The sequence below is a fragment of the Balaenoptera acutorostrata genome, chromosome 15 (genome assembly GCF_949987535.1).
Source record: "Balaenoptera acutorostrata chromosome 15, mBalAcu1.1, whole genome shotgun sequence".
NCBI lineage: Eukaryota > Metazoa > Chordata > Mammalia > Artiodactyla > Balaenopteridae > Balaenoptera > Balaenoptera acutorostrata.
Window position 1 is genome coordinate 37,704,868 of NC_080078.1, and position 13,535 is coordinate 37,718,402.

At 60.5% G+C, this 13,535-nt stretch overlaps 2 protein-coding genes across 2 annotated transcripts; both read right to left on the bottom strand.

Annotated features, from left to right (window-relative positions):
- Positions 1–251: 251 nt before the first annotated feature.
- AMDHD2 (amidohydrolase domain containing 2) lies at positions 252–7,188 on the bottom strand. Its single transcript, XM_028166411.2, has 11 exons — positions 7,026–7,188; positions 6,810–6,946; positions 6,590–6,729; positions 3,154–3,208; positions 2,766–2,978; positions 2,594–2,682; positions 2,370–2,514; positions 2,188–2,295; positions 1,954–2,022; positions 852–953; positions 252–476 (listed from the first exon to the last, which is right to left on the bottom strand). Exons 1-11 carry the CDS (start codon positions 7,106–7,108, stop codon positions 388–390), a joined length of 1,230 nt encoding a protein of 409 aa, XP_028022212.2. The 5' UTR covers positions 7,109–7,188; the 3' UTR covers positions 252–387.
- Positions 7,189–7,347: 159 nt separating this feature from the next.
- Positions 7,348–13,029, bottom strand: ATP6V0C (ATPase H+ transporting V0 subunit c). The gene is made up of 3 exons (XM_007181622.3): positions 12,809–13,029; positions 8,252–8,435; positions 7,348–8,102 (listed from the first exon to the last, which is right to left on the bottom strand). The coding sequence occupies exons 1-3, from the start codon at positions 12,885–12,887 to the stop codon at positions 7,898–7,900; spliced, it is 468 nt and encodes a 155-aa protein (XP_007181684.1). The 5' UTR covers positions 12,888–13,029; the 3' UTR covers positions 7,348–7,897.
- Positions 13,030–13,535: the final 506 nt, after the last annotated feature.

A 13,535-nucleotide genomic window follows, 5' to 3' on the forward strand; every position in this document is an offset into this window, starting at 1 on the left:
TCCTGCCCTCCATTCATTTTCAGCTAGCTCATCTGCCTGTGGGTCTGCAGGCCTCAAACACATCTGTCTAACAGAGAGGGGACCTGCTGCCCCCACTGAGCCCCATAAACCGCACGGGCAGGGTGGAGCTGGAATCCGGCCACTCCCAACCCTGAGCCACAAACACCACCCCCAACCAACAGCCACCAGGGTGAGGGCAGAAACAGCAAAAGCCCCGCTTTGAAGCAAAAAACTCAGAGACCAGGCGAGTCCCTACGGGGCACATGTTTATCCAAGCCAGCCGCCTCCGGGCCGAGGCCCCCACCACTCTCTGGAGACCAGTTCCTCGATGGCCCAGCCGACAGTGTCCAGCTGGGGCTGGGCATCCCCTCCAGTGGCAGTCCTCAGTCACTGCCTGGCTTCTTCCGCCTGCCACACCAGCTCGCCCGAGATGTAGGTGGCCCGGACGTGGAGAGAGTCGTCGAGCACCACAAAGTCTGGGTCAGAGGTGGGTGGTAAGAAGCAGGCAGGGGCAGGGCCACCACCGTCCCCACCCCAAGGCCCGGGTGCGGGAAACCAAGGCCCAGCACACGACTTGTGCAGGACATCCCGGCCCATCACAGACTGAGGCCCCAGAAGCAAGACTCCGGGCAGCAGAGAACAGACAATAATGCTCCCGCAGACCCTTGCCTGGCCCGTCTCAGATGCCAGAAGGCCTGGCCTGCTGGATGGGAAAGGGGGGGCCGACCGAGGCCGCTGGCCAGGCAAAGCCACCTAGGCGAGGGGAAGAGCCCACCTCCTGCCCACCTGCCTCCCTGGCCCTGTCCCAGGCCTCCCAGGAACTCCCAGGCCGCCCCTCATTGGGCCCTGACCTGCATCGGCCCCGAAGTCCAGGGTCCCCTTGTGCTTCTCCAGGCCCAGCAGCTGTGCAGGGTGCAGGGACGCAGCCTCCAGGGCAGACTCCACGCTGCAGCCTGCTCAGGGAGCACAAATGTGTGACTACCCCCAACCTCTGGCTGGCTCTGCCATTTGACTTCAGGGCAGGCAAGGCCGGAGGTGGGGGCGCAGTGGCAGAGCACCGAGTCCTGGGTGGCCTCATGATGCCTGGGGTCCTGCTTTCTGGAGGGGTGCTCTCCTTGGAAGCCAAGGGGAGGGGCCTGCAGGCATTTGGGTCCAGAGCATTTTGTCAGTGAGGTCCCTGCAGGGCTGGGATGGGTAAGTGGCAGGAAGAGGATACCCAGTAGGGTTCCCCCCCAGCCCCAGAGCTCCAAATCCTAAGGTCACACCCCAGGACTCCACAGGAGGGTGATGAGGCCCTCCCCTCCCCCCAACCTGAGGACACTGCTGGGTACCCCAATTCTCTCCATCCCCTGCTTCACCCCCCAAGCCAGGCCACAGCTGTCCGTGCCTCCCAATTCGTCTCCCTGAGGCTCCAAACAGCACCTTGGACCACGGTGCCCCCTAACCCCCGCCCCCTGCATGACATCCCAGCCCCAAGGCACTGCCAAGAGCACCACAGGGCCTGGCCCACCACAGCCTCTGCCAGACACACCCTCCTCACCTCCCCAAGAACATGCCAACCCCCTTGAGAGACCCCCGAGCAGCCCAACCCTGGAGCCTGGAGTGCTGCCCCCACCCCGCCGCCCTCCACAGCTCTGCACCTGCCAATCCTGCAGTCCCACAGGCCCCAGGCCAAGGCCCTGCCCTCGGGTGCCGTGGTTTCAGTGCCTGTCACTGTGGGTTCCAGCCATCCGCTTGCTCGCAGCCCTCTCCCTCTGCCATGAGCTCCTGCAGGCGGGACCTTGGCCACATTCCTAGTGCCCATCCCCTGGGGACCCCACCAGACACAGACAGGCCCTGGTGGTCCCCACTCTTCCCTCCAGCCACTCCCAGATGTAGCCTCTGCCCCAGCGTGTGCGCGCGCACGCACACACACACACACACACGCGGCACACGCACCCCAGCCTCACTAACCTGTGGCCTGCAGGAAATGCCGGACGCAGGTATCCATTGGGGCTATGCTGCCACTCAGTGTGTTGGTGCCTTGAGAGCAGAGAGGGCAGGTTCTGGGGAGGCCAAGGGCACCAGGCACATTGGGCCACCCGAAGGCCCAGTGGGTCGGCAGGGGACACCCAGGTTCTTATATCCCACCAGAGGGGCTGAGAGGCTATCCTCACTCCGGCAGTCTTCGGGACAGGGGTCACTCACCTGCCACGTAGGCTGTCAGCCCATCCACCTCCACCTCCTGCTGCCCCAGCGTGTGACGGCCATTGCCCAAGCCCAGGGCAGGGACAGCATCAGTGACCAGCACCAGCCCTGCAAGGGGAAGGGGCCTCAGGAGCTGCCCGGCCTCGTCTTCCTACCGGCTCCCGCCCTGTATGGCCGCTCACCCTCGGGGTGGGCCCGGTGGGCGATGCGCAGGGCGGCAGGGTTGGTGTGTATGCCGTCAGCAATCATCCCGTAGAAGATGTGGCGGCCCAGGGGCAGCCGATCACTGGTCAGGAGCCCCACGATGCCTGGGTCACGGTGGTGGAACTGGGCAGGGGCAGGCGGGGGGCGCTGAGCGACAGCAGGACCCCTGCACCCTCCCGCCAGGAGCTGGGGTGGCACTCACAGGCAGCATGGCGTTGAAGAGGTGGGTGATGAAGGTGGCCCCGCTCTGCACGGCTTCCTCCGCAGTGCCCAGGTCAGCTACTGAATGCCCTGCGGGGACCCAGACTCAGACTCTGCACCCAGCCCAAGACCCCGGGTGGGCCGGCCCCCAAGGTGATGACACACCCCCTTACCTAGGGACACGCAGATGCCGAGGGCCGTCAATGCCCGGATCACCTCGTGGCTGCGGCCCAACTCAGGGGCCAGTGTCACGATGCGGACATTGTCCAGGCCCCCATAGATGGCCAGCAAGTCTTGGAAAGCGTTGGCCTCAAAGGAACGCAGGTGGGCCTCGGGGTGTGCGCCCCGCTTCTCGCGGCTGATGAATGGGCCCTCCAGGTGCACCCCTGGGGGGAGGGGAGGGTATGGTTCCAGCAGGCCCCCTGCCCTGCAGCCCCCACCCTGGCCCCTCTTGCCTGCCCGCCCTCCCTCCCCAGTTGGGCATCTGGAAGGCAAGGGGCTGCCAACAGGTCCCCAAGGAGCCTCCCAAGGTAGGGGTGGGGAGAGGGGTCAGCCACTCACCGAGGACCCCTGCCCCATGGGGACCACCACTCTTCACGGGGATCTGAGGAAGGACCTGGGGGGAACCAGCTGTTAAAGCCCTGCCCCCCACGGCCCAGCACCCAGAGGTCACAGCCCAGTCAAGGTCAGAGGTCAGAGTTCAGAGCCCAGCCCCTGCTGGCCTTCCCTCAGGTGTTAGAAGATGGTTGAAGACCCCAACCACGGGAAAGCACAGCACATCAAGAAATGACAGGTGCCCAGGGATGCAAGCCTGCCCTGCCTGAGAGGACCTAGAGGCGGGGAGACAGCTCCCAAGCAGGGGGCAGGCACGTGGCACCAAGGCCCTCAAGGTGGCCCCGTCAGACAGCAGCTAGGACGCAGCGAGCTGCGCACCAAAAGGTCTGGACCCAGACAGGATGACCAGCCTGGCCTCACTGAGCTGCAGGCCCAGGAAGCAGGGCTGGTGGAGGAGGAGGGCACGCAGTCCAGGCAGAGCAAGGGGCAGAAGCAGGGCTTGGTGGCCGGAAAGCTCAGGCACCGACGGCGCAGCCACACTGTGCCCGGATCTGGACACCAGGGGCAAAGGCACTTGTGTGACTCTCTGGGGAGGATGGGGGACTGGAAGGGCAGGAGATGGGCCTCAAAGGGCTAACAGAAAGCTAACTCTTATCTTTCCTGGTGGAAAGCAACATTTATGCTGCCCTAAACCAAAAAGTTAAGCAGGAGTACTAGCACATTTTCTAGAGATATGGGGGCAAATTCCAAGGGTCAGCTGAGTTCAAAGTGATTACCTCTAGGTAGGAACTGGTGGGAACAAAGGGCTGCTGTTTTTCCTAACAAGCCGTGTGATATATGTAAGTTCACTAAAGGGTTAGAAAATTAAAATTAAAAAAAGAAATAATGGCTGAGTTTTTCTAGAATAGAGTTTTAAAAGGGAATGCTAGAAAGCACTGAGTAGACAGAACAGACAGTCTGGAGATGAAGGGAATGAGGCACGTTCAAGGCAGGAAAGCAGTGGAAAAGGTGAAAGTGTAGAGGGCGTGTGGGGCCTGAGGAAAGGGCCTGGCTGCCACCCTGAGGAGGTGCCTGATGTTGACTCAGCAGACAATGGACCTGAAGCAGAGAACAACACACTCAGACTCTCCTCCTGGAAGGGTAGGAAAGGGCAAGACTGGAGGAAGAGACCCCCGAAAAAGAGCAGCTGGTCTCAGTGGACCTGAAGAACTTCTGACAAAGTAGCGATCCGTTTCCGCCCACTGTGAAATGGCCCTGGAGGGAGGTGGGGCAGAACGAAGGGGGGGGCGTGTGTGGGGACATCCAAGTGAACAGTTCTCTAGTTTCTAACGCGATACTGGTATCAAAGTTTTCATATTCAAAGCTCTCCACGATTTCCACCATACATCAGTTTACTCTATGCCTCCCAAGGCTTTCATCCTGTAAGCATTTATGAAGGGTGACGGGTGCCAGGAAGAAAACATAAGACAGAAGCCCTACTGGCCCAAAACTCCTTCCCCTATGGAAGAAGCCCCACAGTTCATATCATGATGCTTGAAGGTGCTGCTTGAAATCAGGGGCAGCGGGTGACAGCACGGCATGGGCAGTGCACAGCAGAGGAGCTACACAGGGTGGACAGAGAGAGGCAGAGGCCTTCCAGGCAGAGAGCTTGGGGGCAGAAGAGGGAGCTGCCTCAAATGGCTGAAATGCAGGTGGGGAAGGAATGCTCAGGAGGGTTGGTCCACCCTGCAGGAGGTTGGGGGAAACATGAGTGTTGTGCGGAGCCTGATACCTGGGAAAGGCCACTCTGGCAGGACCCAGGGCTGGGGGAGCAGTTGGGAGACTGGGTTAAGAGTCACTAAGCCTCACTGTTGGGGACCAGGAGAGGGGAGGAGAAAGAAGCGGGGGCAAGAGGGTAGGCATGTTCCTGGATCCTGGGCAGGGAAATTACAGCCTGATGACTGAGAGAGAAAACACAGAACCAGGGGCCAGTTTGCAGCAGGAAAACAAGATTGGTTTTTGACACCTGACTCTGTCGTGGGAGACTCAGGGAAATTTCCGGAAAGATGTCCATAGCTGACATTTACCAAGGGCATACTATGAACCAAGCATAGTGCTGAGCGCCCAACCCTAAGAGATGGATTCCGTTATTATTCTTACTTAAGGTTTGAAAAAACTGAGGCTCAGAAACAAATAACGTTGTCCCGAGTCTCCCAGACGATACATGAAGTCAGGGGGCCGGGACCGAACCCGGGTCCACAGCCAACCTCCCCCGGCTCCCGGCTCTGAGTCTGTTTGCACACACCCAGGAAGGGACCCCACAGCAGGCAACACAATCCGGGATCCTGGGATGGATCCTGTTCTGGAGAAAAACTACAAAACTAGAACATAAAAGGTAGACTAAAAGGTAACCGTGTTAATTCTGCAAACTCAAGAACTCCATGGTACTCGAATAAAGGAATACCCATGCTTTTTAAAAAGGGGTAGGGCTTCCCTGGTGGCACAGTGGTTGAGAATCTGCCTGCCAATGCAGGGGACACGGGTTCGAGCCCTGGTCTGGGAAGATCCCACATGCCGCGGAGCAACTAGGCCCGTGAGCCACAACTACTGAGCCTGCGCGTCTGGAGCCTGTGCTCCGCAACAAGAGAGGCCGCGACAGTGAGAAGGCCCGCGCACCGCGATGAAGAGTGGCCCCCGTTCGCCACAACTAGAGAAAGCCCTCGCACAGAAATGAAGACCCAACACACCCAAAAAATAAATAAATAAATAAATAAATTTATAAAAAAAAAAAAAAAGGGATAAATACTAAGGAGCAAACACGTATGTTGTGTGCCAGCTACAATTCATAAATTCAGAGAAACAGAACAATATACAGAGAAAACAAGATCGAATAACATAACGTGGCAAAGAGCAAAACCGGAGAAGCTGCGTACAAAGTAAAACTTAAAGGAAAAATGGACCATGGACAACTGAATCCCAAGAATTGCAGATAAGAAAGAATTGGAACAGTGTGGTGGTGCATGCGGGAGCAGCAGAGGAAGCCTGGGGCAGGCGACGGAGCTTCTTTCTGTAGAGCTGTTCACTGGCACCGCATACCACAGATCGGTGGTGGGGCATGATCAACTAAGGACGTGGCAATCACAGAGTCCCAGCAGCCTTAGTCAAGGAGGTGCCTGGAGGCGGCCAGATTGCAGGGTGGGGAGGGCGTATGGCAGGTGGCTGAGGCAGCGAATGCGGAAGCCCATGGGGACAGTCAGACCCGCAGTGGCACACCAGGCGGAGGAACACCTGGATGAGAAAGCCCAGGGGAGGGGACCCCCAGGCCCGGGTGGAGGGAGGCCAGCAGGTGAGGCCAGACTCAAGGGCCAAGGGGTGTTCGTGAGGGAAAGAGATCAGATTTGAAAATTAAGAGGCTGGGTGCTCCTGGGGCCTCCTTCGCTTGAGGCTGGGAGCCTGACCTCACCTTGCGATAAACCTCCGGTGGCGAGGTGACCAATGTGGGGCAGAAGGAGGTGACTCCGTGTGGCAGGATCCTCCGGGCCACCAGGGCGACTCCCGAACCCACGTCCTCCGTGGCCTGAGAAAAGTCAACGCCAAACCCACCTGCGGTACAGACAAGAGGGGATCACACGATGCTCAGAGCTCCTCCTCTGGGTCCCAGCCCCGCGGGCTCCAGACCACACCGTTGATCTGCACGTCGATGAAGCCGGGCGCTAGGATGCAGCCCCCGCAGTCCCTCTGCTCGTCAGCCACGCGCCGCTCCTCAAAGAACAGCTTCTCCGGGTCCAGAATGCTGCCCCCTCGCACCCACAGATCCTCCCTGCGCACAGAGCGGGGCGGAGGTTCGCATCACCGGCCCCGGAGCCCACCAGGCAGCCCCGGCCCCGGCCTGCGCCCACCTGAGCAGCGCCCGGCCCCGCAGGATGCGGCAGTTGGTGAACTGGATCACCGGGGCCCGCGCCGCGCCCTGCCCGCCGCGCATCCTGAGCCCAACCGAGCGGGAGGCGCCGGATTCCGCGCCGAGTTCCGGCCTAGAGCTTGGCCGGGCGCACGTGACTCTCAGCTGACTGAGGCGCGCCCACGTGATCCGGGCGCCCACGTGACCAACGCAGTCCACAGTGACGCGGCAACGTCTTCCCGGGTGGCCCGGCCCTCGGCCCCTCCTTCCCGGCCCCGCCACCCGCGAGCCCCGGGCCCCAACAAGCGACCCACACCCAGGAATCCAGTCACATCCGAGAACTTTATTGGACACGGTTCAGCGCCAGGGCCCAGTGGGCCCAACACACTGCGCCACGGCCCTGGCAGCCAGGGCTGCAGGAGGTGGTTCCATCCAACGCGTCTCAGGGCAAACGGTAACCGCACAACGCAACAGTCTACCTAAGATTACTATAGAGTTGGGAGACGGAGGGCTGCTCCACAGACGTATGAACAGGTCAAATCTTTATAAATAAACATCCAGTGAAGAGAAAATGACAACTCTAATTCATCCTTATACACAGAGCACTCTAGGGCAGATGGGTGGGGGCGGCCAGAGGCCTGCATCCTCACTGGTCAGGGGCCTGGACCGGGAGTGGTGGGCCCAGATGTCCACGGCACGGGGCGGGCAGGGGCAAGGCTGGGGGCAACAGACGATGGGCACTAGGACACTGCGCATTTACAAGACCAACTACTGGCAGGCAGCTGCCCCGTGCGTGTGTGTCAGGCTGTTCGTTCTGGAATGAGGAGGGGGTGGTCTTTACATCATATTCTGTGGCTGGTGGGCCCGGAGGGGCTACTTTGTGGAGAGGATGAGGGCGACGATGAGACCGTAGAGGCCGAGCACCTCGGCGAAGATGAGGATCAGGATCATGCCCACGAATAGCCGGGGCTGCTGGGCAGTGCCCCGCACGCCGGCGTCCCCCACGATGCCGATGGCAAAACCAGCTGCCAGCCCACTCAGGCCCACGCTCAGGCCAGCGCCCAGTTGAAGGAAACTCCTGGGGGAGAGAGTACACAGGATGGATGTTAGCCAACAGCCAGGGAAGGCAGCAGGCATGGGTCACCAGCCATCCACCCAAGACCCCTCCCGGCTCCGCACAGTGGCTTTACCCCAGGCAGGGTGTAGGGAGAGCAACCCAGGCCTCACCTGTAGAGACTGATGCCATCATTCAAGGAGTTGGCAATGAGGACTGCCACCACCAGGCCATAGATTGCGATGATACCGGCCATGACCACTGGGATGATGGACTTCATGATCAGCTCCGGCCGCATGACAGACATGGCTGCGATGCCGGTGCCACTCTTGGCTGTGCCATAGGCGGCACCCAGGGCTGAGGGGGAAAAGATGAGGTGAGCCCAGAGCACCTGTGGCCAGGACCCTGGGGGCAGCTTTTGGCATACTTGAAGGCCAATGCAAGTTATCACCCGCAAGGGGCAAGACGAAAGTGGCACTCGGCCAGGAGCAGGTGGCCTTCAGAGGAACAGCCACAGCTAGGCACTCAAGGAACCCACTGTATGGGTTCCTCCACCAGATGCCCTCATGGCTGTCTGGCCCGTATGGGCTCCTGCTCTCCTGTGAAATCTCAACCCAGGCTCACCAGCACTCCCCATGCCTGCTGCATAGATCCCATGCTCCCATGGAGCCTCAGACCTAAAAGGTGGAGCTGTGACAGGCTGCCCTGTCACGTGGGGAAACAGGCAGCTGGGCACAGAAGCCTTGCAGATTCTGGGCACCTTTTGTCCCACCAGGCACTTTCCCAGGTCAAGAAAGGCCTAGAAAAGCACAAGCTATGTCAACAGCCCAGATGTTGAGCCTGGGTCAGCCCACAAGCCCTGGGACTAAGTGCAGAGACAACACGCTGGAAGAGCCACTGCCGTGCAGGGTCAGGGGAAGCTGGCCTGGCAATTCTCATCCTCTCAGGCCAGAGGTTCGCCCACTCCCCACCCTGCCCACCGCACTTCCCACAACTCCCAGCCCAGGGACATGCTGCAACAAGAGCTAGTGTGTCTGTCAACAGGCTGAATGCTCTGCAAGAAAAGGCAGCTCTCGGCACCCTCAGCCACAGAGCAGGCCAGGACCCTTGAGTTCGGGGAGAATCCTCTCTGAACAACCAGAGAAAGGGCAAGTCAAAGAGAGGACGGTACAGGACAGACAGTGGGCTGTGAAGCCATCACCCAGGCCGACCCCAAGGCCGCTGCAGACCTGTGAGAAGCCTAGCTTGTGCTGAGGCCTCCAGTAATTGGGGGGGCGGGGGCTCTAGGCACTGCAGGACTCCTGTCTCCCCTGCCACTGTCCCTCCTCTGCCACTGTCCCTCCTCCCTCTTCCCAGGGTGGGCTGCCTTCCTGAAAGCCCCCCTTCTCCTGGCCTGTCTTCCAAGCCTAGAAAAAATGTTTGCAAGCACAACAGAGAACCACAGGGGCCCAGGCAACTCTTCTGACTCCAGTCGCCGCCCTCGAGGCTCCCAATGTGCGGCTTGAGCAGATGCTGACATGGGTCAGAGGTGGAAGGGGCCAGGACAATCCCAGACATTCCTGTGCATCTTTGACTCACCTATTTGGGCTGCCAAAAGATGACTAATCTGTGCTCATTGCAGAGCAGGGATGAGGTCAGAGGGGCTCTGCCTTCCCAGGGCTCTGAGCCTGGTGAAGAGACAGACGCAGCCCCTCCAAGCATGGCAACACATTCCAGGAAGAGTGGGGAGGTCTGGGGAAAGGTTTCACAAGGGAGGTGACAACTGAGTGGAGGACTGATAGTGAGTAGGTGGTCACAGAAAGGCGAGGCAGGAGGAAGAAGATTCCAGACCACACAGAGCAGAGACACCAGATAGGGAGCAGAGGGAGGGAGGGAGGCAGCGGTGGGGGCAGCAGGACCTGCACTGCCTCCCCTCCACACCCCCAACATCCAGCCTTCAGGTGCCAATCTTCACCAAGCCGCTCCTGGAGCAACAGTGCATTTTTTGGCCTCCTACTACGGGCCCAGCACCACACCAGGCCAGCACCAGGGCTCATTACTCAAGGACGAGGGCACAGACTGATAGGTGGCACTGAGTGAGACCCCATTACAGGGAAGCCAGCACCCCAGGCAGTGGGCCCTGCTGCAAGGCTGGAGCGGGCAAGAGTCAGCAAGTGAGCTGGGCCCTTCTCTGTAGAGTGCAGCATGGAGATCATGTGGCTGTGCTTCCCCTGGGGGTGGGGAAGCCACAAGAGGAACAAAGGGAACAAGGATGACCATCAAGAGGGAAGAGCAGCCTGGCCCAGGCAGCTGGGCTGCGAAGACCCTGGATGCCAGCTCCAGAGTCCAAGCCTGAAGGTGCTCCAGATGGAGCAGGGAACAGAAAGAGGAATCAGCACACGGTTCCGTGAACATAGCGCCAAACACCAGCGGCTCACTGGTAGGGAGGAAGTCACAGAAGATATGGAAAAGGAGCAACTGACGGCTCCGTGGAAGACATGATGAAGAAAGAATATACAAGACTTGGATCGTAAGTTAAGAAAAAAAGGGAAGCTGGAATGGGTGATGGGGATTGGGAGAGGGAGTGGACCTCATTCAGTCATAAGAAGACCAGTCAGCCAAGTGCTAGGCAGGCCAGGGGCAATCTGGGCCAGGAGCAGCGGACAGAGCTTGCACTCACCCTGGCAGCAACACCTGAGGCCTGAGAACTGTTCAGGAAGGCATAAGGAAGTAGACGAAGACAGGCCCTGGAGAAAGGTTCTAGAGAAAGAAATTAAGTCAGAGTCTGACCCAACTGACCAAGTAAGAAGCTGGCTACTGTAGGGCCACAGCAAGCCCCATGTAGGGAGGGGAGCAGGAGTGGAGCTGCATACGAGCCAACCAGAACGGGTGGCCCCAATTCTCAGGAGCCTGGGGCAAGCAAAATACCTCTGGACCAGTGATACCCAGTTCTCAGTAACTTCCAAAGACCTGCTGGTCAGGCTCCATTCAAAAGTACCAAGTAAGTTCTAGAAGGACAGGAAGAGAGGCACCTGGTGACCGGAAGGAGGCCAGGAGCTGGATACGGAAAAAGGGTTCAGGGGCAAACTCAGCGAGAATTCAAGTTCCACATGGGCAGGGTTCTTGTTTTGTTCACCGATGTCCCCCAGTGCCTGGCACATAGTAGGAGCTCAATGGAGAATTGCTGAATGGTCAATGACAATCAACAACCCACAAGTGGCTAGGCACTGGCCCTGAAGGCATTCCAGAGGCAAAGAGCAGAAAAGGCTGGGGGAAAAGGGGGTACATCAGCCTGCTGGGAGGCACGGGAGAGCAGGCAGCTCTGGAAGATGTGGAAATAGTAGGCGTCGCTTAGGACAGAAGGGGAAGTACAGGCCACTTCTCCCACCACAAATGACCCCTTACTCACACATGATGGGAAGGGCAGGGCCCACTCAGCAGCTTGTGACTGGCAGGTAGGCCTGCCTGGGCAGAGGGAGGCCCCAAGCCCCCACCCCACTAGTGTTTACAGTCAGCAGAGAGTGTTTAGAGTTCAATCCCTCCACATACCTGCATAGGGAGCCTCTCCAGTCCACCACACAAGGTGGGGCAGGGCGAGTCATCAAAGCCCAAAACCAGACCTACCTCAGAAGGCCTGGACCAGACCAGGCCAGACCAGTCCACAGGGGCTGCAGCTGGGTCAGGACTCACCTCCCTGGGTCCCACATTCCTGGCCGGGCCCAAGTGCTCTTCTCCCAGAAGGGCCAATTTTCATTGAATTTTACACCCCAGTACTGATAAGACCCAACTTCAAAACCAAGGTGCCATCAAAAACCCTGCAAGGCCCCTTCTCCATTCCTAGGGCAGCCCCTCCCAAATCCAGGCCTCAGGGAAGGAGAAAAAGGTCATTCATTCAGGCCTGAACTGAAGACTTCCTTCTATGGAAAAAACCCCAATCCCCTTAACACTGAGGCTGCATGCTACCTCGCTCACCCAGACAAGCGTCCGCAAACGCAGTGCTGAGGCTGGCCTGTCTCCCAGACATCCATACTGCACCCTCGGCCTGTCTGACCCACCCCCACCCCCCAACTCCACTCCCACCTCTGGGTCCCTGCCGGCTCTCAAGACCAACCTCTCAACCCAGCTTTTCTAACCAACCCACACCGCCTACAGGGGTATTGGGAAACACCGACAAGCCCTAACCGGAAGCACCTGACTAGGTGCAGACCCACCTGACCCCCGCCGACAGGCCAGGCCTCCACAAGGGCGAGGGCTGTGGACCACAGCGGGGAGCGCCAGGGCCGGATTCCCCACCTCCGCCGCCCACGGACAGGGTCGGCCCCGTGTCGGGGGATCTTTCCGAGGTGTGATGTCACACCTGGCCGCAGGATTGGGGGGGCGGGTGCGGAGCAGACGCAGGACCGCGAGCCCCCACCCCAGCCTCGCTCCCGCCTCTCCAGGGGCTAAGATGGCAGCGGCGCCGCCGCCCCACCCCCGCACCGACACGACCGGCTGGCCGCGGGCCAGCCCGGGACCCCCGGGAGACCCTGGGACCCACACCGGGGCCTAGCCCGCATGCCCTGCCCTCCAGACACCCGACAGCCCCCTGCAGCCCTCAGGGTCCTGGCCCAGGCCTGCAGTCACGTGAGACCCGGGACCCCCAACAGCTCGAAATTACGTCAGAGTGACGTCACACGCCGAACCCCGGCGAGCAGCAGGCACGAGCCCCGCGCGCCCCCCGCCTCCCGGGTCCCTCCTGCCACGGCGCTCACCGCTGAAGACCATGGCGGCCGAGGCGCCCATGACCGCGAAAAAGGAAGCGTACTCGGGGCCGCTCTTGGCCTCGGACATGTCTGCGGGTGAGGCGGGGGCGAGGTCGGGCCGGGCGCGGCGAGCACCGAGCTGTACGAAGCGAGCAATCAGACGGCTGGGAAAGCGATCCGGGCCGTCAGCCGCTGCGCTCTAAATACCAGCACCGCAGAACAAAATGGCGGCCGTGGCCGCGTCACATGACCCGGGCCCCGCCCCTGCGGGCCATACCACTTCGCGCCGGTAGGGGGCGTCACGGCCCCGGGACGCCCCCTAGCGGCCCGCTGACTGCCCACGCACTGTGCTGTCGCCTTGCCGGCCTGGACCCCTGCGCCCCGCCCCACCTCGGCCTCCTCAGGTGCGCTGTCGGGCGCCGCCGGCCTCTCGAACCCCGCGGCGTTGGGCCCTTCCGGTCCCCGGGCCGGGGCGGGGCGGTGGCGCGCCATATTAGCATATGGGGCGGGGCTCGAGGTGCCCCGCCTCTTCTGCGGCTGCGCGGCACTATCCGGTGTTCGCTTCGAGCGTCGCTTTTCTTTGCGTTCTCGGTGTGCAGGCTGGCTGAGGGGTTCTCACGGCCCAGCCCGCAGGGACCCAGGACTACCGTCTACCCCGAACGTCCTCATACTTCCTGGGGTGATCTGAGAGTCCAAGCAGGCGGAGCCGAAATCCTGTGTCCCCGGTTGCCCCCCA